Source organism: Meleagris gallopavo, chromosome 4 (assembly GCF_000146605.3).
Source record: "Meleagris gallopavo isolate NT-WF06-2002-E0010 breed Aviagen turkey brand Nicholas breeding stock chromosome 4, Turkey_5.1, whole genome shotgun sequence".
Taxonomy (NCBI): domain Eukaryota; kingdom Metazoa; phylum Chordata; class Aves; order Galliformes; family Phasianidae; genus Meleagris; species Meleagris gallopavo.
This window is the reverse complement of record NC_015014.2, coordinates 53,388,192-53,414,656: the sequence shown is the minus strand read 5'-3', so window position 1 is coordinate 53,414,656 and position 26,465 is coordinate 53,388,192. Positions and strand designations below refer to the sequence as shown.

Genomic DNA, 26,465 nt, shown 5'->3' with positions numbered 1-26,465 from the left:
CATCTGCAAACGGTTCAAGAAGGCATTCTCCAAAGAAATTTGCAGACATGCCGAATATTCACTTTTAAAAGAATCCTCTACATAACTTAAAGAAGTTTGCAAGAGATTAAGACTTCGCGTAGTATATTGATGCCACTATCTTCTGCTGCTAAAGCATCTGTGCTTTTTAATATTATACTACTGCCATGTCAATAAAACAACTTCAATGAGAGACTAAGTGGGTTCTCACATTTCCATCAAAATAACTGAAATACTGACATACTGTGGGCACAAAATTAGTATAAATAGACTTTATTGAAGTCAGTACCTTTGTACTGAAGCTGGAGGTTGTGTCTACATAAGCACAAGTTGTAACATTTCACAACTTCTAAAAGGAATGTCAACAATTACAACGATCATGCATACCATGGTCGATAATCACATTTTTAGAAGCATTTTCAACCATTTCTAAAGAAATGCTTATAACATTGTTATATATAGAACTACTTTCAATAAACTGCAAAACATTGATCAGCTTTTCCAGTATGAGATACAGTGTCAACACAAAAGGGAGGCATAAATGTTTAATTTATGAAATCAGAATGGAATATTTACTGTAAAGAAAAATTAAAAAGCTTTCAAATAAAAGGCCATTATTGAACCAAAGTGAAGAGCACAACTTGAACTTTGAATCCATTCATCTTTTAAAGCTGTCCTCTGAATAACTTCAGTTCAAAGCATAAATTCAGTACTGCGAGTATTCCTTGGACTGAAGTTTGGCAATGATGCGATCCAACTGTCTCTTTGCTTCACATTGTGGAAAATTGCTCATGTCATAATATTGAGGGGCAATTTTCACAAGCCTGTCAAAAAGGAAAATTGATTACTAATACTCCGGCTTTAAGATGCATCCTATACAAATTCTACAACTGACTGAAACAAACACTTTCCTTTTATTTTTTTTTCCCACCTTGCATTTCTGAGGTTAATGAAAGAGCACACACTTAAATTTCAATCCTGTGCTTAAGTCCAAAACAAAAAAGCACACAATTATGCCCACCCTAAGTAGCAGCTTGTACAAAGGTAGCAGTTAACTCTTAGCTGGTTTAAGCTTAAAAACCCAGTCAAGAGAGATATTTTGTTTCTGTTTCAGCATTTTCAGTGCTTGTTCAGAAAGATTTCTGCTGAAGGATTTGAAACAGTGTTATGTATTAAACTACAAAAGAAAGCATCCTATACCCTGTGCTACTTGACTTAGAAACCTTTAAAGCCTTTCTATGCTAAATACTACTACAACAACAGCTGAAAAACCTCCCGTATTCCCACAGGCTTACAACTTCACAGATCAGGTCTAACCTTAAAGACAGGGGAGAAGATTCCGATCTCCATCGTCGACCAAGTACAGGCCTCTCAATGCCTTGATATGCACCCTACTGACTAGCAGCATTATGACAAGGCAGGTTCTACCCATATTAAAACCTTCCTCCCTATTTTAAGAAAGCACCGAAGCCCGTTCAGATCCTTACAAAAAACTAGAGACACAAACTGCCATGAAAGGTTCTAGACCTTGAGGCATCTACCAGCATCTCTTTGGCACACAAAGAAGTGGTGGGATACACTCCCAAACGTAGCATCCCCAAGCAGCTCCTCCAGAACTGACTTAACAAGTTCTGAAGTCAAAGGTCTCTCCACACACTGCATGTAGAGCATGAGCATTTGAGTTTTGCACACAACACCCAAAAACCAGAAACGGGTATCCACAAGGAAAACCTTTAGTCATCTACGAGTTCATTAATCCATACAATTGCCATTTCCCAAACTGTTTTGACAATATTGGATTCGTGAAAAGTGAAAAGACCATCTATAATAGGAAAAAAAAAAAATCAATCCACTTTTCAGTAGTTCACAACTGCTTTATGACTTTCTGCTTACCATTCAGGTTTGATGTCTGTACATGTCCGGATGTAGTTCTTTGTTGTAAGGACAAACTCATTATAAAGCACCCACTCTGGTTTGTGATCGAGAACAGTGGAAGGATGCAACTGTACCACTTGGTTATCTTTTACTGTTAAGTAATGCCCTGTTCGTTCCAAGTGTGCCACCTAAGAAAAAAGAGAACAATTCATTAGCACAGGAGGGCTTAAGCAACTTCAACTAGCACTGCATCCAAAATACTTCACTGCAGCTTTGAAACCTTGTCTAAATTTAGCACATTACTTGACCACTTGAAGCACACAGATTTTTCTACACACACAATCAGGATGCCAGATGTTTCTACTAATTGCCTTACATGTATACACTAACATACCATTCAAGCAACACATAAAAATAGTTACCACCAAGAAGAATTATTAGTACAGCAGCAATGAAAACAGTAATGAATGAAATATTTAACAGACAGGTTTGTGAACACCACAATCAGCTGTGATCTAGCACAGAAAACTCCTTCCAGCACACTGTCTGCAGCTGCTGCTTACTGGTCCTACAGTAGCTGTGTTATCATTTCAAGCTTCTACTAATGCACTGTTTCAGTAGTGATTTTACTGATGCATCTATTATTGTATAAATTCCCTCATGGTGAGCCTGGAAAAAGAAGTGTCAGTCCAGTTAGAATGGGAAATTTAATGTGTCCAAAACTAAGAACAGCCTTGGTACAGCACAAGCTTCAGAGCTGAAAAATGTAGGTTCAGCAACATACTTCTGCTGTGACCTTGGTAAAAATCAATTAACCTCTCTGACCAAGCTTCTCGCTCTGTGAAAGGGTAGAATGTCTGCCTCACCAAGATGATCTGATACCTGAGCTCATTAAGATTTGGTGAAGCAATCACTTATCCTTAGAAGGATGTTCCCTGTAAGAACAGTTAATCTAGAAGTACAGGTAACTAAAATTAACCTTCCGATACTGGAAATTCAAGATGACCCTCATAGTTATTTCATCATTTATATGTACCAAAATACCATAAAAAGATTAAGCAGAACAGAGCAGCTAAAAAGATGTGCAAGAAGACATTTCTAATCAGATAATCATTAGCTACTTTCCTCTAATACAGACTGTATACTTCATTGTTTTTAAATTGTTTTAATTCCTACGGGTTTTTTTGTTTGTTTTTGTTTTTTTGCCTTCTCAAAGGTAAATCACACTTATTAATTAAAATCACAGGATTTCTAATCCAATAGTTACCTCAAATTCTACATGAGCTTTGCAGCAAGCTGTTTTCTTTTAAATGTGCCTGTTATATATTATGACATTCCCACCTAGGACATTCACTTCCATAATCATCAGCTGTTTTCACCCCCGACTTCAGACATTATACAGTGATTTTATTTTCAAGTCTGTAGAGCCAACATAAGCACTTTTAAAAGGAAACTAACAGTGTACTGCCCATAACAACTCAGGCTTAATTTCATTCAGCTCAACCCAAAATCTGCAAAATTAAATAGCAGTAAAGCTGCAAACCAGAGCAGACTACTAACTCATCTGTTTCAGATGTGGCACAATAGTGCACGTGAGTGCTGAATTATGCATTTTATTTTGTTTTTAAAGATAAATTTCACTTTTTCCCAGAAGTGAATATGCGTATATCTACGTGTTTTAGCTGCTGCTGTTCCTCCTACAGAAGGACAGTACAATCAGTTTTATTTTTTTCTACAAAACTGTGTTCTGCTGAATTTAGAATCAATACAACTTACCTTTACCACCTCAATCACCCCCAGTCATATTAAAAACAGTAAAGTAGCAACATTTACTTTTCCTCAAATGAATACGACCATTTCCTTTTCTGCATAATTTAGAGTGAAGTGTTCTATTTGTGCAATTCTGAAGTAAAAAGATTGATATAACTAATTAAGAATATTCATAAAAATGCAAAAGAAAAGCATAGCTAGCTCTAAATTTCTAGAGTAGCAAAGACTAGAATAACTCCAATTAGGAAAAAAGTCATCTTAGAACCCTGATATCAGCGTTAAGTCACCTTTAATTGTAATAATATGTAACCACTGAATTTCAATTTTGAGACAGTAACAAGCCCACAGAATTTATCCTATTTAGATGTTTCTCCTAAGTATGCTTGTTAGCAGACAGAATGATGGCTAATTCCAGGTTCAGTAATGGCAATGCTGTAATGAAACGTGCACAGTGAAGCAATGGCTCCACAGCAAGCAGTGATGATCCAGCTTTCTGCCACTACATCTTCCTGCTCACTCCTGGACAGAGATGTTTCAGCATAGATGACAAAGGTAATTCTGCTGCTTCTTTGAAGGTGCAAGCATCCTGTAGGATTGCCATGCTGAAAGAATTTTTCTAAATTAGGCTCTGGAAAGCACCAAGGCTGACATAAGTGAGCAAGCGAGCACACGCAGGAGACAGTTTATGCACCTTTGCACCCCTGGCATGCAACCAGTTCTAGCGACTGCAAAATACAGCATAGTGCCTCCCCAATACCAGGAAGAGGGACTTGCTCTCAGCTATCATGTATCTACAAGGAAGAGGAGGAGTATATCTAGATACGTAGATATGATACATATCTAGATATATGATCCAAGCTCTTCTTTATCTAAGCTCTGTTCTTTTTACACTGACTTGTTGAAGGGTAAAATCTGTTGATCTGGCAGAGAATATTAACTTTATTAACTGAATAAAGTAGCAGAAAAAAGTTCAATCAATTGATAGAGAGGTCTCATAGAAAGGACGGCACAAGACAAGCCTGGGTGCCTACTGTCAGGAAGGATGGAAAAAACAAGACACTGGTAATTCTGCAACTTCTGTCAATGTGGGGAGCAGAGGAGAGAGGTGCACAGGACTGGTCAATGTCATGCTCTTGTTCCTGACTTACTACAGGAAATAAAGTTTCACCTTTAGAGACAAAAGAAAAAAGCACAACTGAAGTTCCTATAGATTAGGAAAACAAAACCCAAGTACTCCTCTGCAAAACGTATTTAGACATCTGCTTGGTTAAAGAAAAGTTCTGAAAGAAAAGATCAGCTTTCCCTGGAGCCCTCTCCCAGACTTCAAATAGCAGATTGGCTAGAAAGGCTGAACAACTCACCACAGAAGGATTCTTGCTTATGGATGGTAGGACAAATGTATGGGGGGAAAATATAACAAATGAGCTCTGAAATGAGACACTCTTCCAATTTCATTTTCACAGAAGTCAGTTTTGGTGGTTGAGCAAAGTCATCTTCAACCTCAATCATTCTGTGATTCAGTGATGTTTTTTACTCAAAAAAAGTAAAATCAGGCTTCCACTGTAACCACAGAACCATACCAAGCATGCCTATCAAACAGGTTCATTTTCCAGCAACAAATAGTGCTAAGGAAGGCACTAGGAAGCGAATCTGAACCTCTAAATTCTCTCAAAGAATTTGTCACATATTAATATGAAACACTTGCAAATGAGGCTGGAAATAGGAGTCAGAAGTTAAACACTATTGACTACATAATGTATGCTACACATACACAACCCTAAAAGGATCATAAGGATCCAAGGCAGCCCATGCATCTCTTCCTACAACAGGCTTCTCTACAGACTGAGAAAATCCCACCTGCTGATAACATACAATTCTTTTTATCAGTCCAACAAATTCAAACAGAAGCCATGGAACACGCCACCATAAAAAAAATATTCCAGTTCCAGGTTCCCCAATACTGTTTTCAAAGCCATCACAATTTTATTAAGAATTGAGTCACTGTTCCACCCCTAAAGTTTTAAGTGTGCTTATATTATCCATCATATTACAGAACTCAGCCCAACCACGTATTCTGAGGTAAACGTATCAAACACTGTCCAAGTTAAATGCACTTAGAATAACAAAGGCTACTAATTTTGGCAGCTTGGTCTCAACAATTTACGGAATTGATTGTTTCTCATATTTCTTCTTGAAAGGATGAATGATAGTACGTATTGAAGAGCAATTGCTATTGCTTGGATTTCTGAAGTTTCTGTTCTTACATCATGCAACTGTGTTTCCAAAGCCATTAAAAATTGTATTCTGCATTCCTTGAGAGAAGTGAATACCATTAAATGTACTGGTGACCACCTTGATATTGTAGCTTTATCTTAATACCAATTACTGTAGGAGTATGATTACATACAGACTTTAATATATACAAAGTAGTACCAAAACCTCAGTAGTAGCAAGAATGAGATTTTAATGAGCAGCCTCAACACCTAACTTCTTGTACAGCACAGGTTATTGACTTTCATCTTCTGTAATGACCCTGATATAACCTGTGTTTAATTAAGCTATGTTTTCCAAAAAGGTTCTGGGCTTAATTTGAAGACAAACAGAACAGCACTGAGAGCAAAAACTGTTGTTTGTTTGTTTTTTTTTTTTTTTGTCTCCATCTTTCAAATGTTTGAGTAACTTCAGGGTCTGGAATGTCCTTTGGAAAGCCAAAGTTCTCTCACACACATTCTGAGCTGTGATGTATGTAAAGATATTCTTTCCAAAGCATTTAAATTTAGTTAACAAACTGGCATTTCCTGCTCTTAAAAAGACAACCATACCAGATACAAGGCTTCAAAAAAGCCACGTCATGAAAAATCCTAGGATTTCTTTCATGATTAACACTGTGATTTCAGATATTTTTAAGCAAAACATACTGTAAGTATCAAAGCTTCAGCTGTGCTATTTTAACTTTCCAATGCATTTTATTTTTATGGGTAGCTTCTTAAGAGATTTTCCAAGTACTCTTGCTCTATTTTATGTATACTCTGCATATTCAGATGTGTCACATTGAAACAGTTACTAGAAAGAACCAAGAAAAAGGTTTTCCCCTGTAAAACTGTGGTGAAAACAGAGACCCAGCACAAAAGCTTTACACTTAACATGTTGGCAGTATCTGTCGTTCCAGAAGCTTTTCTATACAGAGTTGTTTGTATTGAAATATGAAGGGTAAAAAGATGGTCAGTAACCAACATAAACTCTGTAATTATCAGTGACTAACACACAACTGAAGGCAGGCAAGTTTACAGCTCTCCTGTTAATTAAGTGGTTTTGTTCTAACAGTTAATAAAGTATTGTGAAGGCACATGATGTCAGACATCAGCCACAGACTTTGAGTAATACAGATACTCCTACAGTACCAAACAAGAGGAATTTGATGACTGTACCTAGGGCAGCTGGCAATTAGATGAGAAAATACTGTAGACCTGTATCAGAACATTGGCTGCTCCTGTTTTTCTCATTTCAGACTACACTGTTAAACTCAGGAGCTTGAAGAATCAAGCTAACCAGCTTGTGCCCACAGACCTTACTATTCTGCTTGCACAGACTACCCACTGTACTTGAACACACTTTGCAACCACTCACACTTCCAATTCAATGCATGCTCTGTACTAAGCAGATAAAACTGATGTGTGCATTTCATTACTCGGCTCTTCTCAACAAGAGCCCCAGAATGCCAGAGAATCTCTGCAAACAGAAGGCACAACACGCACATAGACTTAATTTTTAAGTCCTTCAGCTGCAGATAAATAACATTTCCTGTTTCAGGCATTATAAACAATTTTTCTACTGAACATTACTCATAAAGAAAGCTCAGAGCTGAGGTCAGGTATCACAGTGTCATGGAAAATTTAAGAGTTAAACTGTAGAAATGGCTTTGACTTCATGCACCTTCAACAACTCTACCACAGCTATCTCTTGACTCACCTCAATAATTTTGAATGAGGAGGTAAAATATACTTTTGCTATGAAATCTTTCTAGAAATCTCCTCAGGTTGCTCAGTTTGAGGTGACAAAATATAGTTTACAGCAGGATAAACTAGATGATATCCAGAGGATCCTTCTAATCCCTACCATTCTGCCCACTTACAATTAAATCTGGTAAAGGATGTCAAAGACAACAAGATTCTGGGATAGGCTCAGCGAGCCGTTTATGGAGAAAAGGACCCTAGATTGGGAAGATCTGCTACCATTTTCTTCTTTATCATTCATCCTTGCTCGCCTCTACTAAAACATCACAGATAAAACAACAATCAAACAATGGGCTCATCAGGAAAGTGAAACCTCTACCATGGTATCAGAGATTTAATTAATCTCTGAGTATTGGATTAAGTAGTCAGACTATTAAGGAATTTAATTCCTACTCAATGGGATAATGATGATTTGCCCTCAGAAGTTTTGTGGTGAGCTCAGACAGCTAGAACCAACATCACCAAGGCATGTATTGCACTACTGATCTCATAATGCTGTTTAGGTACTCACATAGCCAATTCCCAACTGGTCAGGCCAGAAATTGTATTTTCCAAACTTGCAGGACTGTCTACAACTTCTGCACCAAGTAAAGTTTGACTAAACATTTTACTTTGAATAACAACCAATCTATCAAAGACTAAGTGGTAATACAGACACATACACATAAAGCCATACACAACTTAACTAACATTCCTCAAGTTTGATGAGTGATAGCAACCACACTTACACTAAAAGCAATATGAAACTAAACTGCTTCCCCTACAAAAACACACACATACCTGCATGAAATACCCAGTAACTAATGCCTTTCTTATATTGATATAATAGTCTCGGCTGGTGAAGTCTGTGCTTCTACGAGGCAAATTAAACCTATCCATGATTCGTGACAGCTGCTGGCGTACGTTGTCTGCAGACATCAGGGACCTGTAGTTAATGAAGTTGTCATAGCACCACTGAACCGACTCATGATCTGCAATATTAAAAAAAACATGAATCAAAAATAAGTATTTTATCCAATTAGAATCAGTAAATAAAACAGCAAGTAACTGACTGATCAGTCAGATGAACACCAAGAAAAGATACCCATTAACTTTTTTTTTTAAAGTAAGTGATTACAGCTCTTAGCCTAGTCAGTGGATTTCTTTCATTAGATATCCTATTATTTTCCATTCAGGAAACAAAAGAAAATTAGTCTTTCCCCCCTCCTCAACATAGTGAATGCACAACTATTGATGTTTTGCTGAAATACAACAGCAATGAATTTTGCACATTTCACCTCTATTGCAATTAGAAAAAGTCTTCAAAATCCGCAATATAAAATGCAATTCAACATAAAAAAAAACACCGCAGTCTTTATTATTATTATTATTTTTTAACTGTAACATGCAACAAATAAACAAGACAGTGGTACATAATTATAGGTCATAACCCAAACCCTTAAAATTAAGCTGCTGACTAACTGTTGAAGAGGTACATAAACACACCAGTCCAATGCTAAGTGCAATGGACCTCACAGCAGTTTAAGTAAAATTAAGTGACTGGTAAAATACAGCATCAGTAACACAACTGTGAGCTTTCCATGCTTAAAGTTACTCTTTTTACTACTTCTGGTAGCTCTAGTAAGAGATATTACAAAACAGTTTGATTGCTGTCTTTAAAGAACTACACATTTAACTCTGAGAAACCTAGTTCTCCCTGCCACCTGTATTAGTCTTCAAGTAACACTATTCTAGTATTTGCTAGCTCAGTAACCCAACAAAACCAATCCTAGCAATTTAAATTCTCTTGAACAGAGTCGTAGAAATGCGAGTCAAGTTATAAAGTTCACACAATTGGCATTATATAAATGAGAGGGTTAAATAACTGAAGGAAAGCTTAAGTTGCTTAATCTTTGAGCCTAAATTTTAAATCAAACATGCTGAACCTCTTGGTACACTACACAGCAAACGTGAAATTCGTTAAGTACCACAGCACATTGCTTTCCATGGCATTTGAACAGTGTGCTTTAACATGATCCAGAACTGTTTCATATTGTTCAAGGTATAAATAGTATTTGTGTTTTTTATTCTGATTCTGAATATGAGAAAACTCCATTCACAGTAAAATGCCAACAGAAGACTATTCCCATGCAATTCCATGCTAAAAAGACTGCAGAACCACAGATCTATAAAGCCATGCAGTAAAAAAAAGTAAAAGGCTGAAGTGCATAGGCTCTTCCAGAAATGAAATAATTTCTCATTTAATTATGTGTTTTAAAAGCTCCCCAATTTCTGACCAAAAAAATGCTACTGATAACTAAATCCAGTACATTTGAAAATGTGTGCTACTACATATAAAACCACTATATACACACACAGCATGTTTGTGATATAAAAATACATGATTCTGTGAAATATTTACAGAAGGACTTGTTAAAACAGTCAGGAAAAAGAAAAGGGGCAGACAAGTAGATGAATGCCTTGAAAACTGACACCACTCTTGGTCTTCACTAATATGTGTATTCTGTTGGCAGACAAAAATTAACAACAGAAACTTACTCTGCAAGACAATATCAACACTACTGTATTACCTAAATCCTAATAAGGACACGACTTGGATTCAGGCACTGGGAAAGAGATCGTTAAGCAGCCTACAAATTTTGTCTGACTTTTTAAAAACCATTGAAATCTCTGTGACAAAATGTACCCAGTTCACTACAGAAGGTATTTCTATATCAGAATTGTACAATATAGTTATGAACTTTACTAATGCAAAATATTGTAATGATTAAAAAGTAGCTATTTTTACTGTACATTTTAAGTCTTAAAAAAAAAATCCCAGCAGATTAAAAGCAAAACATGTCAAACAAATTTACTATATTTGAATGCATTTTAACTACAAAAAAAGGCAAAAAACACACCTGATTTTCTACTTTACATCATGCAAAACTGAAGTTCAAACCACATGTTCAAGCAGACAATGCTGCTTCATGTTTTATACGTAGGCCATATTAAATGGCACAGACAAACACGTATTTCTTATATACCAAGAAAGGTCTTGACTTTTCAGCCCAAGTTCTTCGCATTTTGGTTCCATGTATTTTTAGAAACAGAAGAACTCCAGCAGGTAGCCCTGAGAGATTTAGGCCCTGACCTCATCACATATTAAGTTACTGCCAAGGACATCAAACAGTCGTTTTCCTTTGATGAATTATCTAAGGCTGGTTTCATTAAGGAAGAGAAGACTAACCTGAGCAGGAAAGCATCGGCTCAGGAACACACATACAAGATATCTTCAAGACAATTTGGATCTTGTTATCTAAACAACTAACAGAACTAATTGATAGGTATCTCCCAGTTGCAAGTTTTATTTAAAAGTTTCTAGGCTTTTATTTTTTTTAAGACAGTATTGAATACGTACATTGGTGTGTTTAATTTTAAGACACCCTTGATTACAAGATAAACAGTGTTTGAATTGTTTTGACACAGAATTCCTGCATCAAAACTACAACAGAAATGACTACTAAGTTTTTACTTGGCATCTAAGACTGTTACTTTTTTCATCTGTTCACAAGAAACACAGCTAGATCATAAAACATTACTTTTCACTTCCAACCAGATTAAGTCATCTTTAGATTTACAACCAGGGTAAATCACACATTCTCTGCGCTGCTCATCCTGAAAAGTTACTGAACAATTATGCTGACTTTTCTATAATTAGCATCAGATAACAAGTTTCCAATATTTCTTAATTATGGGAAAGCCTGCTTCCTTCTGTTCAAGGTTACCAACATTGATTTAAAAGCCTGGCCTGATTCCAGACTTTCTTTTTTTAAACATGATCTCTTTACTAGGTTTTGATTCTCTCTCCTAAAGAAAGTAGCATTTAATTAGCTCTTTTACATACTTAAAAGAAAATATTAATAATTATGATAGAATAGTATAAAAAGGCCCTACCTAGTCTCTCAACTGCCCACAGAACTGGGGAACAAAAGCTGGCCACATAGAAAACATGAAGTTATTTTGCTACAACAGGTACACACTTACTTTGTTTGAAAGCATGGTAGACATTCAGCAGCGTCAGATGATCTCCATCAATGTGGGCAAACCTCATCTTGGCTTCATCTGCTGCTTTCTTTGCTTCCGTGGGACGAACAAAACACTGTGGGACTAAACAAGGTTGGTATGGGCCCAACACAAACGCCCATATCGATGAGTCACGCATTCACAGATAGAGGAACAAGGCCTAGCTAGGTCAGTTCACAGAGCATAGGGCAGGGCAGGATGGCCTCCAACTGCATCTTGGACTGTTTACTACCTTGATTTGGTACATCAACACCTAACCACATCTGTAAGACAAGAGGGTTTCAAATCTACAGAGTACCTGATTATTTTAATAGAATTATACGTAGGCATCAAAATCTCTATTCTGAAGGCCATCAATGTTACTTATATATACTGGGATTCTCAATAGATCTTGGTTCAAGGCCCAGTGCTGATAGCTCTACCAGGAACTAGTATCATATAACAGAACACTTGAAAGGCAAGTTTGCTTTCTAGAAAAGCTTCTGTCTTCTGCAGTGGATAAGAGCAGAAGCTAATTTTGGAACTATATTGCACTGACACAGTCTAAACAAGCGTTAGCTTTATTACAAGTCTGCTGCTAAACAGAACATACCAGGACAGTCAAGTCATCTTCCCAATATGGTATTGTTATCAGCACTGGTATACAGAAGCATATGCGAATGAAAATATCAAGACAAAGTTGTGATGGTAGCGGTAGTGGTGGAAGGTTAAACCGTCCTTAGACACTACTTGAAATAAAAATTGTGATGTGATGATCTCTGCCCACTGTTACACTCTCCAAAGTCCGATTTGGTCTTATTCTGAGTTGAATTAAAAAAATAGGTTTTAACATTCCCTTTCCAAGTGCAGACCACTGAAGACCATGAATTAAGCTTGCTACAATAACATCTGCAGTCTGTCAACATTCGTACAGGTTTGCAATTTCAATACAAATTTGCAATACATTCAAAGTAGTTATAGATCTTACTTTACAGAGATAAATAGGAGAAAAAAGCAGTTTAAGGAAGCGATACTGAAGACGTAATTTTTAAGAGTTTAAATTTCAATGAAATTAATGCCAAAGAAGCATTAATTTTGCAGCTAATACTACAAATCATTCATTTTTTCCACCAAGACTGAAGTAGCCTGCTCATAACTTAAATCTGATCTCATCTGTCCCCAACAGATGAGAGCCTTTGTGTGCTCATTTTTAAATCCCATAAAATCCCAAGAACCACTACATTTCAGAAGTATACTGAATTGAATACTGGATGTAATTTCAGAAAAATGCAAACCGCAATACTGAATCACACGGTAACAAATCAGAAAGTCTAATGCAGTAAATAAAATTGAAATGCAGGTGCAAAGCAAATACCCCATCCTCTATTTGAAAGCAAAAATATAGACTATTTTAGTTTCAAACACACTAATAAAAGTAAAAATCAGTAATAGAATAAGTTGGAATAATTCACTGTTTTAATTAGTAGCACTTGCTCTATGGAGAGGTTAGATATGTGAAATCCCATAGCAAGACAACAGAACTCTACAGTAACTTCTAAATTAACTACAACTTTTTAATCTGCTGATTTATTCTATACTATTCTCCACTCTTTTCTGGTATGTAGTTTTCATTTTAGTCCGAACTATTAATACTTGGATTCCTATCCACATCCAGCCAATCTATGTATGTACTTAAGGCATTATTATGTATATACTATCTATCAAATGGTGCATTACCAGTTTAAAAAAAAAAAATCTACTTGGAAAACAGACCACAAATACTAGGCTGTTAAGTCTTTACGTAGAGTTTTAGTTACTATCTCGACAGTAACCAGTTTCAAGACAAATGTTTAAAAAAGCGCATAGAAAACACCAGCTTTAAAAAAAAAAGGGTTGTAAAAAATGTCAATAGAAAAAGGACTAAGACAAATCAACCGACTACAACAGACAAGTCCTAGACTTCTGGATTGTCCTTTAGTACCTATTTCTGGGGTGGGTAGGGAATAGTTGGGGGCAAGAGAAAGACAGGCACCAACCTACCACCACCTCCGCAATTAATCCTACCATTAATTTAAAAAATTAAAGATTCTGCCCTGCCCATCTGCTCTGAGTCTGAACAATCATAACTCTGCAACAAACATTTTAGCTTGCTTTAAAAAAAAAAACTTTCATATAAATATACTGTAAGACTTAACCAAAGCAGCAGATTTTAAACTCAGATTATTTTTTCTCATTGTCCAAGTTAAGCACAAAACCAGTAGTACAACTGCAAAGAGCCTGTTAAATAACACACCCTAAAGACATTGCAATAATTACAAATACAGAACATCCTGACTTTCCTAAGAACAAAATCTTGCTGCTTGTCCTAGAGAGACCAACCAGAAAATGAAGTCAGTTCTATGTAAACTGGAGAATGAGATGCAAGGCTTGCTCGACAACATTTTTCTCTCAAAATCTCTCTCGACAAGCAGCTGTAATGACAGGACTATTCACTTTATGCGAAGTACAGCTGCGCACACAAATTAACTATTAAAAATATACACCCTCCCCCAAACTTGCTTTCTTTCCTTTAAAAGTAATGAATGCTTTTTAACTTCCCAATAAAATTAATGACTAAAAATCACATCACGTACAAGTTTAGCAGTTTAATATAATTTGTGCTCTAATTCTTTTGGAAATACTGGCATGTATCATAGTGCAGAAGAACGCACTTTGGTATTTCTCCTTAATAGAGAATGGATTTCACTGCCTTAAAAGCAGAGTGGTTGAGTTGACATTTTTAGTCCTGATTATGAAACTAAAAATAAATTTTCATTCCACTAGACCAAAATGTTCTATTAACTCTACTAAATACAGTTTAACTAAAAGTTAATCAAAAAGTTTGATCCTATCGATGCGTGTTGATTTCTTAACATTATGATTATTTGCTGCAGGTCTACAAGCAAACCCATAATGGATTAAATTTCTGACAAATCAGCTTTTATTAAAAATAACTTCAGATTGCTTATGTTTTTGATGTGGAAAGCTCAAACTTCCCCCAAACTGAAGATTTGCACTTTGGTATCCCTTTCCCTAATATTACCTGACAACATGGCAGTAATAGATAGGACCTCGTTAGAACAGTTGTAGTCACAACTTGCAATAACCATTTTAGCCAGTTGTGGGTCCAGTGGAAATTCAGCCATCATGGATCCCAACTCAGTCAAGTCTCCATCATCATTCAAAGCAGCCAGATAATTCAAGAGCTCTAAGGCTCTCATCAGAGTTTCAGGAGCTGAAAGAAATATTTAGGTAGTTATATTAATCAAAGTGCTATTAATAAGCAAGAACAAGAATGCACAGATGACTTTGTTTTTCTACTCTCCATTCAGCTGGTTACCAACCACAAAATTAGTTACCAAATCCAAATATACACACCCAGATATGAATGAACTAGTAGATAAAAATCACTTACATAGAACAGCTACTAACTGGTTCAAAGTCTTTGAATATTTGAAGAGTACTACTTATCAGGATTCAAACAGCAGAAGCATTATTAAATATTCACACAGTAATATCAATATTCTCCCAGAGCACTGACATCTTTCTTGTTCAACAGAAAACAAACTGGGCATAGTCCCAGAATTTCAACCATGTGCTTTAGCTATCCATGTTCTTTTACAATCTGAACCTTTAAAAACTTCCCTTAAATCCGCATTTTCTTACTATTAAGCCCACAAGAAAAAACAAAAAAGAATCCAGATGCCTGCTAAGCTAGCATACACACCACATTAGCACTACACTAACAATGCAGTTCAGTAAAACTGCTTAAATGTTTACAGACATTACATTTTTATTTTAAGTGGAAAAACTCAACCAGTTTTGACGTATTTATAGAAAGCTGATCAGTGAGCTTAATTTACAACACATCCCTGCTATTTTTAAGGTATTTCTAACATTTAATACTTTCACAAGAAAGATTCACATTAATTTTATAGACTAATCCAAAAAGCATGTATTCAGCTTTAAAAATGCTAGCCAATTTTACTTACATGCAGTTAACTGATGTGCAATTAGAAAGTGTAATCAAGGTGATGAGTAAAAAATTCACACAGCAATACATTTTTTAATCCCCTTGCAGGTAAGGGGCATCCAGTAGATTTCCTGTTTCCACTGGAAGCTCTTATGCAAACAGTGTTATTAAGATACTTGTTTCAGTAAGAAAATAATACCCCATGCCTTTGTATAAAGTATTCAACAAAATTAAAGATTGCAGAAGTCATCTACGCCTGTAGCAGACAAGAAAATATGAAACAAATACCTGGAGGATCCATAAAATCAAAGTGCACCAAATCATCTATACCAAGCTTCTTGAGCTGCAACACTACAGATCCTAAGTTAGACCTCAAAATCTCAGGGTACGTGTTATCCTAAGGGAAGGAAAAAAAAAAAAACAAACTTACAGTACTGTGTAGTTTGGTGCTTGGAGGAACAGACATTCAAATTTTGATTTTGCTTGGCAACACAACAATTGGACCAAGTGCTCTTACAGATGCATTCCAAAAAGAGTAATCTTACCTGCATTTCAGTTTTGTAAGCCTTCTCTGTGTAAAGCCTGAAGCACTTGCCTGGTCTAGTACGACCAGCACGGCCAGCTCGCTGCTGAGCAGAAGCTTTACTAATTGCAGTCACCAAGAGAGACTCCACTCTGATACGAGGATTATATACCTATTTCAAAGTGGAACAGGAGCAGGAAAAGGAGATGAATGAACATCACTCATACTAAGACTTATTTCAAAAATAAAGACAGCTTTAAATTTATTTTCAAATGCAACTTTGGACTAGGAAATCACAAGCTGTATGAATCTGAAAGGGAGAAACAATTTTGGTTCCATAATCCTTTGAATCAGTTGACAAAAAGCTACACAACTGCCTAGAAAACAGCAGTTACTTTTAATTCTTTTATTAACACCATCTCCTGCCAGGCTTCCCATCGTCCTTAAATGTGTGTGTATTTTTAGATAAGATTTTCATGGCAGAACTAATGTGTCTAATTTGTTCTATAGAGTACTAAACACACTCTTGATGCTCAAGTAATTCCACGCAAAAACAAGTTGTCTTGAAACAATTATAAGGTTGAATAATTGTATTCTAGAGGTCAGAGAAATGTAACATCAAGGCTTGAATGCAATTGTAAAATCACACCAATTATAAAGCAAGATTACTTCAAGGCCACATGTTGATTTTCACATACAAAAATACTCTGTGATATATCGCAGTATTTTCACTGCAGTTACACATAAGCAGCAGCCCATCCCCAGGGTTCATGAGACAGAAGAAAAAAAAATCAAGTTCAGATGAAAACCTCCTTTGGTTCATGGCCTAAAACCCTCCTGGTATGAACAGGTGTAAACCGTACTCAAAACATTCAGTTCTTATTACAGACAGTATTTGGCCAGAAGAGTTACTCACAGAAAGCGTTAAACCTAAATTATTGCAACTTGTGTATTAAGCTGCATTGACTGTACTCACATTCTGCTGTATCTCATTCTGCAGAAGTGAGAAAGGCTGACAATGTGCACGAGTGTTAAAGGAAAAGCCTTAAGAAATCAAGATATGAAGACAGTTACCAGTGAAAGAATTAAATGAAGTTCAAAAGACTTGAAATTTATACTTCATTTAGTTCTTGGTTTGACTACAGGCAATCTACTTCAATTCTCTGAATCTCCCTTCATGTTTCAAGAAATGCTTCATGGTATGTGATTTTCAGAGCTGCAAGAGCACCCAATAAACACTGACAAGAAACAACACTAGCCTAGGTATTTACTACCTCTCTCTTCTCATTTTAGAGCTAGAGTTCTCCATGCTAACATGACTTAAACAGGTAACTTCCAGCACCAGTTTTGTTTATTTTCAGTAAATCAAGTTTCTAGGAAATTCGTATTCTACACCTAACTTCAAATCCCCTTATTTCAATTTTTAAGGCTAAAGCTCTACTAAGCTGTTTTACAATGTTCTAAGTTTAAGAAAAGCAAAAAATTAAGCACCGAGACTTCAATTGAGTAAGACCTGTCAAGATGTTTACAAAGAAGAATTACCCAATCAAACCAGATCAACTGATATGGTATTTACCTTTTGTTTTGCAAAGCCAGGATCGATCACAAACACAACACCATCTATTGTTAATGATGTCTCAGCAATGTTAGTGGACACAACAACCTGTTGAAAAAGGAAAGTTAATAACTACTTGGTCATGAACATGCTCATACAGAGCCCTGACTCCCTGAAGCAAGAATTGTCAGCAAACCTTCCTACACCTCATCAGTAATTAGCAGAGCTCTGCTCCAAAACTTCTGCTGCATCTGAAGTCAACTAGATGAACCTGTATTGAAGTCCATCCAATTTTGTCCACTGTGTTTCTGTTGTATGTTTCACTAACGATATTAAAAAGACAGCGTTGAGGAAAAAAACCAGAAGAGTGAATATTTATATGAAAAATTTCTATTCAAAATTTTGCTTAGCGCCAGAAAAAAAACGAGAAGTCACACCTATTCTCCAACATCTTCTGTTGCCTTCTAAAGTCCTTTTTAAGCACAAAGATGGCAAGCTGGTTAAATAATATTCTGTCCAGGGTTATGTAACTGTACTTTGATGAGTCACATTTATCCACAGAGGCTCCCCTCCAGTTAAGCAGAGGAAAGCCTTCTCTGTTTTACACTCCAGATATTAACAGCCAAAACAGATATATGCTTATTATTTTTACTCATACATTTTTTCACTTGGTTCAGAATAAAGCAGTTATCAATACATTCCAGCAAAGATCCTCAAACCCTGTTTAATTTCAACTCTATTTTTTAAAAACACTAGAGAGTCGAATACATTCACATTTTCAAGGTTATGGTTTTGAGTTTCTACAGAATTTCTGCAACCATGAAACTACAAAGGCATATCTGTGTTCTGAGGGCTGGTTCATTGCCATTCACACACCTACATTCGGTATAGCAGTCCACAGATATTTCTAGTTCTCATCCCAACACTGAGCACATTAAGCACATATCACTCGTGAAAAGAAAATCTAACCTGCTGGCTTAAAAAAGATTCAAAAAGGAGTTCAGGGTGTCAGTTAGACTACTTACCTTTTATTTCTTAATTTTAGAGAACCATCATCACAATTTTCAGTTTAGCAATTAGAATTTGATTCTCCTAAAAATTTGTTCTGAATTACACTGAAGCTAGTGGCTGAAATAGATTGATAATCCTAACGATTTCCTCCTGGCCAATCTTTTGACAGTCATTATTCTTAACTCATTGCATCCAAAGTAGACTTAAGTGTCTAAGCTCACCTAGAGGCTGCTAAATAATGAATGCAATATTTAGGTGGGGGAAAAAGAAAAGCAATTTACAATCAATATGGTGTTCCATCCTGAAATGATATGCTATTTAGAAATTCTTAAAAAAAAAAAATACACCTCTCGTTGAGGAAACCTACAAAAAAAGCAATGCAATTAACTGGTGACACAGAAGCACAATTGCACTGTCACAAAAATTTTGCAAGTCATTAAATATGCAAATTAAACTAGCACTCCCATGTTAAAAGGCTGGTCAAGCCACATTCAGCTTGCTGCTGCAGAATGCATTTTATCAGAAGTATGAACTTTTTCTGGACCTACTAAAAAACAAAGCGTTCCTCCCCAGAAGCTTCACAATGAATTACAAAGCAGCGCTGGAAGGCTTTTGTCCTGCTTTTGATCATCAATTTCTATCAGAACACTTCTTCAGTACTGATAACTCAATACTGTTAATATGACTAGCCCACAAAGGCCCATCAATTTAACTTGAATTTACTGGTCTTGTACTCAGAATTATGCAGGACTTTCCACGAGTAGAGAAAAAAAATAGTTATAACAGTGGATCCCCCTTTATATCCATATTTCACTTGTTAATGTAACATTATTTAAAAAATAAGGAACGAATGTAATACTGCAAGAAATCAAAGACAAACTTAAGTTCCACAACATCTCAAGTCTAAATCAGAAACAAATTTACATGAAAATCAGACGAAGGAAATTAGTGCTGAATTATGTAAAATAATAAATTGTATCTAATTACTTTTCACTGCAGTTTTGCAGTTTTAACTGCACTATTGCAATTAAAGAAATGGTTATGGCAAAAAGATTTCTAAATATCACATTAGCAGCTTGATACCCCAAAGATTTTCAGAGATTAAACAGCTTTCTTGGAATATTAAGAAGCTACATATTAGCTAAACATTAAGATCTCTACATGTTGCCCATGCATTAACCAGTAACTCTTAAGTTTCCAGGAACAAAAAATAAAACAAATCTGGAAATTCCATTCTGCTATCAGGAACAGCTTTGTTTGTAGGAAGTGATGGGCAGAACTAAATGCCAATTTACACTAAGTGATTAGTTCCACAATCTAATACTGAAGATATGTATGTTATCTTGCACAAATTTCAAATGGATCACAGAAGAGAGCAGTCAGATTCAATGCACCTTCTTTCCTCCTCCCAGTTTTAAAGGCATGTGTTAACCATAAAAGAGAGAATAATAGGGAAAAGCCCTTCCCATTCCAGGATTTACCAGTGAAAATACCACTGAAAAACCCTTAAAAAAAAACCAAGACCACTAAGTCTGATCTGAACTTTTGATTCCTCCTACAAAGAATATGGTCACTACAGGTAATTGCTCTCATGTTCAATACTGAAATGCTTAAAATGCTAACCACATTTAATTTTTAATTTTAAACATTTTTAATTTTTAAAGTTTAATTTTAACTATTAAAATTTGCAGGCAGTTTACTACCTTCAGAAACCTGAAGACTGATGCAGAAGACATTGCTTCTCTCAAGTTTAAGACTGGATTGATCACAGCTGACTAAGTTACTAGCATCAACTTCCAAGTAAGACTCTCACAATCACTTTCTTAGAAGTTGGTAAGTCATAGAAACTAAAGCTGAGGAAATAAGTAATCAGATATCTATGCCCTTCACTTTACATATTTATTTTTACGCCTAATATAGCCTTTCAAATGATTTAGAGCTCTTCTGAGCTGTCCTTCCTTTAGCAGTTCTGAAAACCAGGCTCAACTGCCACCAGAGACTGCAGAATCAGGCATTCTGCAACACAGCAGAGGCTCAGCACTCATGGTCCTACTTGACACATTTTGATCACTAACGGAAGATAAAACAGTAACTTCTCAATTCATGGATGCATTTTTCATTCCTAGATTTACCATAAAGAAATGAACCTATACCAGAGCCAAAACACTTCAGTCAAACATATAATTAGAAGCACAGCAAAAAAGGGGGAAAAAAAGAAAAAAAAAAATACTGTCAACACAATGATTTCATAGGTTTGAATCTGTTGCTTACATATTTTATACCCTCAGCTGAAACTTTTCCAGACTGTCAATTTTTCTTGTAGAAAGATAGTTACTACAAAGAGAGTCTCTTCAACACTGATACACTCTTTGACAGATCAACATAATGAGAAGTCCATGGTGCATCTGCTATCCTCTTATCAAGAGGAAGAGAAACGGTCTATTTTGAAGTCCACAGTTTTAAACAAATTTAAATGAAATACACAGCTCTGAAAATTAATTTCATTCATTGGAGGTATTTACTAATACAATTTACTTGCAGTGTTAGTTTCATGACTGCAGAAGGCATACAATCCAAAACAATAAGAAAAATCAGATAATTTCTCTTAATTTATTAAGTAATTTCTTACAGAACACTAAGACGTCTCTCCTATTCTACCTACATTGTACTGTCCAAAATGGCAAACAATCAAGGAATAAACCCCACCTAAAGCAGTTAGCGTGATTCAGCTTTGGCTGTAAAAAAATCTAACTTGGTAAATGCTAAGATTTTATACAGCAGTTGTTTAGCCTCAAGAAGCTCTATCAGATTCCTTCAAACATCCAGTTTTAGAGAAATTATGGATCCATAGTTTCTCACGTAGTTTACACATGCATTCAGAACTGAACTATTTTAATTCTGTGAAGAACATCCACTAATACCATTTTTCAAGACTTGAGTTTTCCGATCCTTTTTGCCTGATGAATGAGAAGAACCCCAATTCCTTAGTCAGAATGACCCTCTAACTTGACAACTTGTTTTAACTTGTACCTTTCTGTAAGCCTTTGAGAAGCAAATAGAACATGACCAACCCCTTATTGGACATTATCTGGCAGTTTCATTTCCAGAAAGAACACATTTCAATAATTAATCAGAGAAAAATCCCATCCCTCCACATATATCAAGTGGCTGTCAAATTCAGTATTTGCTCCAACTTCTCTTCCTCAAAAGAAATTTGTATGAATGCCAGTTCCACTCAGTTAAATCAAACTTTACTAGTAGAGTTTTGCATCATATACAGAAGGCAAAATTTTGAACTGCATGAAGAAGTAAATTTTTAGGTAATTCTGATTTCAAGTGATAAAGATTAAGGCTTCATTAAAGCTTTCTACTCATTTCTGTACACTTAAAATAACTGCTCAACCAACTGTGAAGAGCATATTAAAACAGCATACTACTTACCTTTCTTCCTATTGCTCCATTCTGTTTTTTTGGTGGGGGAGGTTCAAAAATCCTCTGTTGTTGCTGAGGAGGAAGGGTAGAATACAATGGAATGATTTTGATGTCACCCACTTCAGGACCTAAGTCATCAATTTCACGTTTTATCCTCTTGCAGGCTTCATCAATCTCCTGCAAAACAACAACAGTGGTTGAAAGAACTCCATAGGAAAGCTAATCCATTCTATGTTAGAACAACTCATCACAATTGCACTATGTCTATACCCAGAAAAACAATTACAATAACTTCACTTAATAAAAAACAAAAAAATCCCAGGTGCTTGCCAAATTTCCAGTTAAATTTTCACGAAGCTCCCAGATGCCTCAGCTTCTTCCATACTCTAATGAACAGCCTCATTTGCATGCAACATCCTTTTCCTTTTAGTCATGTTTCCTAATTAATTCTCTACAAATTGTACTAAAATTGAAATCTCTCACCCTGGAATATTAAACTGCACTCATGACCTTTTCAATTTTCACAATCTAAAAGAAATTGATGTGCAAGATATTTAAAATAAGCCAATTAAGCTTCAATGTCACGTATCACTAATGCAATTATATGGAAGATTTGCTTCATTGTACCTAATGAGAACAAACACCTTTACAGTATAAACATGGATGCTCAGAACCAAACCTCTTAATCCAGTGCTTGAGATTTTGAAGTAAAATTAAATGGAATTCCATTTAAACAGTAGAATATACAAAGCAACAAACTCTGCAGACTGTACAGATTTTCTCATGCAGTTTTGACCTCGGTAAAGCACTGCACTTGCTATTGTTTCTTACACAAGAGTTCAACGCAGCCCAGTTACAATTAAGTTGCAGTTTAAAACAAGAGATTTAAGTCAGCTATATAGCCTATAGTTATGACAAAATGTAATGAGAATTAGGCCAAAAGAATACTACAATTCATTAACTTCATCTTAAAATTGCTAGTATAACTAACTAGTATAATTAAGAGGTACTCTAATCAACTACTGATATTTCTAGTGAACCACTGATGGGAGGATAAAATCACTGTGACAAGAAAAACAGTATGCAAAAACATGTCCACAACATATTCCAAGAACAGAGGCCAGATTTCCCTTACCACAATTAATTCACCAGCCTGGAGTTAAAGTCATGCTTAGGACAGTCACAGGAGCACATAAAACATCAGTTAATATAAAGCTTCTGTAAAAATCACTGCTTTAAATTATAGTTATGGAAACAAAAGCAGCTTCCTTTGTAGAAATCATAAAATTCAGGCAGAATGTAGAACAAACTTGACAAGATTTGGAGATCATCTTTACTTTGAGACTTTTCAGTTTTCAGCATAACTGCATTCAGCATGTTTTAAATAAGCACACATAGTACAATACTCATGTTCTGTACTGATCAGTATATGTAATTAACAGAAACACAGCAAAGCAACAGGTGCAATGCCTACCTCTGTGATGTCAAAGTGCTCCTTAATAGCAAGCTTAATGTCTTCTAGCATTATATTGCCCATTTGAATGAACTGCACATATTTACAACAACAACAACAAACTTTCAATCAAAGGTGCATTCTGCCAACAAATCCAATATACCTTTCACAACCTAAGAGGCACACAAGAAACTGAGCTGGAATGCCCCCTACTGGTTTATTAACAAAGAATGAATTTATTTACACCAAAGCCAATACATGGAGTTCTTCTGACAAATCCTTCTAGAAAGTTCATTAATAGCCTCTTAGTGAGAAGTAAAAACCTAACGTGGTTGACACATCATACACAGCAGTTCAGTAAATTAATAATTTCATGTAACCATCCTTGTGATAAAAGACTGCATGTCAAAAATAAGTAGCTGAGTAACTCAGCAGCCACAATCTCTCAACTCTGCACACAGTGCCAAGTCTTCACAAGCTGCTACTGAACATCCATTAGAAATGTAATATGTAATCAGACTGTCTTACAAAAACATAAAAAGTTAAACACTAAATCTAGCACAGAGCTGAGCTCCTGATATGAAGATCAGGAAACCATTTTAAGGAATTTGAACATACTGCACTACACTGGAAAGATCAGATGCTGGACACCATGGACAGAATCAGCGGAAAATCATTCACATCAGAATCCTCTTAAAGAATTTAAGTCACCAAGTGACAAGAGCCAGTAAGTTACTAAGACAAGAGCCATGTCTTTACATGTCACTCATGTAAAGACAATACAAGAGAACCCCGTAGTACTGGACTGTTTAATTAAAAAAAAAACAAAAAACAAAAAACTACCACTACTTCAATTTCCATAGTGATAGATACGCATCTCTCTCCTTCAGCTGTATCCACAAGCACTCTCCAATTCCAGCAAAGTGCAATTGTTATTTCTGTCAGAAAGCTTTCTGAAAAGCTACCCCAAACCATGCAATCTTAAGGACATACATAGAACAGTTTGGAGATATTGAGGATTCAGTTGTCAGACATGTTTGTACAGCATGAAAGCATTTAAGCCTAACAGTATGACAGGTATGGTTGAACACACAACCCTAACTTCAATCCTCAGAGAGTTCAGCAAGTCTAATTCAACAGTCTCTAAATGCAATTATTGAAAGATTTTATTTTTAAAATCATTTTAATGCTTGCACATTGAGTCCATTACAAAATCCCTTGAAAAGGAATTATTCCACCACCAAACATGTAAGATTTTTCTTCTTGGAGGGAAAAAAGGGGAAGTACAGCAAACTTGTCTTACACTATGTCTGAATAGCTCCTCAAAGAGCCCTGACAACTTCACCAATTACTTGAGGACATCACTGCACTGGCAGTAGGAACATGTATGGGATCACAGAAACCAGTCAGAGCCACAACTGCTTCGCATTAGCAAAAAGACCTGCTTCAGAAATAATCAAAGTGTGCCTATCAAATAAGGGGTATGAGGCTTAGACAATACTAAGGTTAAGAGAACCTGATCTTACTTCCTCACAAAATGAGAATTCTTGAGTGTTATCTGAAAAACAGCCCTCAGAATTGTCCCAGCCAGCCTGTCTACACTGAAGTTTTCAAAAGCTCATAGCTTGATCAAAATGGATTGATATAATTAAGTGGTGGTAAAATTATCCTATTTGAAATTTAGAATGTCTAGTTCAGAAGTTTAACTAAAGGAGCATTACTTTCAATCACAAGACTGTTGGCTTTTAGTTATTTCCAACTCCCTACTTATGATCAAAGGTAGTACTGGGTGTGCCACTCCTACAGACTCTCACCACACTCGCATTATTCACTGTTTGATTTCTTCTTAGAACAGTGTAGGTCAGCAAGTTACAGCCTTCCCTCCAAGGGTTGGATTCCAAGCCTTGTCATGAAGTTCAGTAAGACTTAAGTCCATATGGGAAGCAACGCTTTCCAGTGTTTTGTTTATAAAACAAAGCAAGAGCATAATGCTCAATTTCCTTTTAATTTATCAGAAGAGGTAGTACAGCCATTAAGTACGTTACTTATGCTTCTTGAATTTGACAAGATTTTTACTCCATCTTAACCCACTCTTCCAAAGAAGGCAGGCTGATAACTAGTGCCTAAGAAAGAAGAAACACAACAAAGAACAACATCTTCAGATGCAGTAATTTTTATCCACTGTGCTTCCGTGCAGGTAGAAATGCAAAGAGTCACCAGACAATAAGGAAAATCTGAATTTGATGCCTGCTGACATAAAAAGTCCTGAATTCTCAGAAAGCCAGGACTGCAGATTTATTTTACATTCTGGAAATAGCAATAACTGCTACTCATATCAAGCTGTCAACAAACTGAGAGCACAACGCTTTATTTTTCCTCTCACAGCTGATCAATACTTCTACAAATACACATGCAAAGGTACTACTAACTAACCAGAGAAAGCATTAGCTACAGGTTGGTTACTTGAATACTCAAAGACAGCCTTTTCATAGTCTTTTTTGTGACCTATCCATTTCATACTGCTCAGTACTGCTTGCATACCTTGCCCCAAAGGATCACATCAACCACCACTTCCTGCTTTCAAAATACACAGAAAAATACTTACGCTGCAACAAGATAAATTAGGACGGTAGAGTTGAAATTCCTATCCTTTAAGAAACTCAATCCCTTCCCAGCCCATCCAAGAGAAAATATAAAAGCCTTCATAGTGCTTAAAGGATGGCAAGAGGATGGGGAAAAAAAGGTAAACCTCAAAAAAA

The 26,465-nt window shown here is 36.0% G+C and overlaps 1 protein-coding gene across 1 annotated transcript in view; it reads right to left on the bottom strand.

The window, feature by feature from the left end:
* Nucleotides 1-264: 264 nt before the first annotated feature.
* Nucleotides 265-26,465, bottom strand: part of DHX15 (DEAH-box helicase 15) — a gene marked incomplete at its 5' end in the record, with an annotated part of 36,719 nt that continues 10,518 nt past the window's right edge. The window contains 9 exons of the mRNA XM_010710334.3: nucleotides 265-842; nucleotides 1,912-2,081; nucleotides 8,457-8,647; nucleotides 11,703-11,825; nucleotides 14,803-14,994; nucleotides 16,021-16,129; nucleotides 16,278-16,427; nucleotides 17,832-17,918; nucleotides 22,263-22,430. Coding sequence (XP_010708636.2) covers nucleotides 725-842; nucleotides 1,912-2,081; nucleotides 8,457-8,647; nucleotides 11,703-11,825; nucleotides 14,803-14,994; nucleotides 16,021-16,129; nucleotides 16,278-16,427; nucleotides 17,832-17,918; nucleotides 22,263-22,430 — 1,308 coding nt within the window. The remainder of the gene's footprint in view (nucleotides 843-1,911; nucleotides 2,082-8,456; nucleotides 8,648-11,702; nucleotides 11,826-14,802; nucleotides 14,995-16,020; nucleotides 16,130-16,277; nucleotides 16,428-17,831; nucleotides 17,919-22,262; nucleotides 22,431-26,465) is intronic.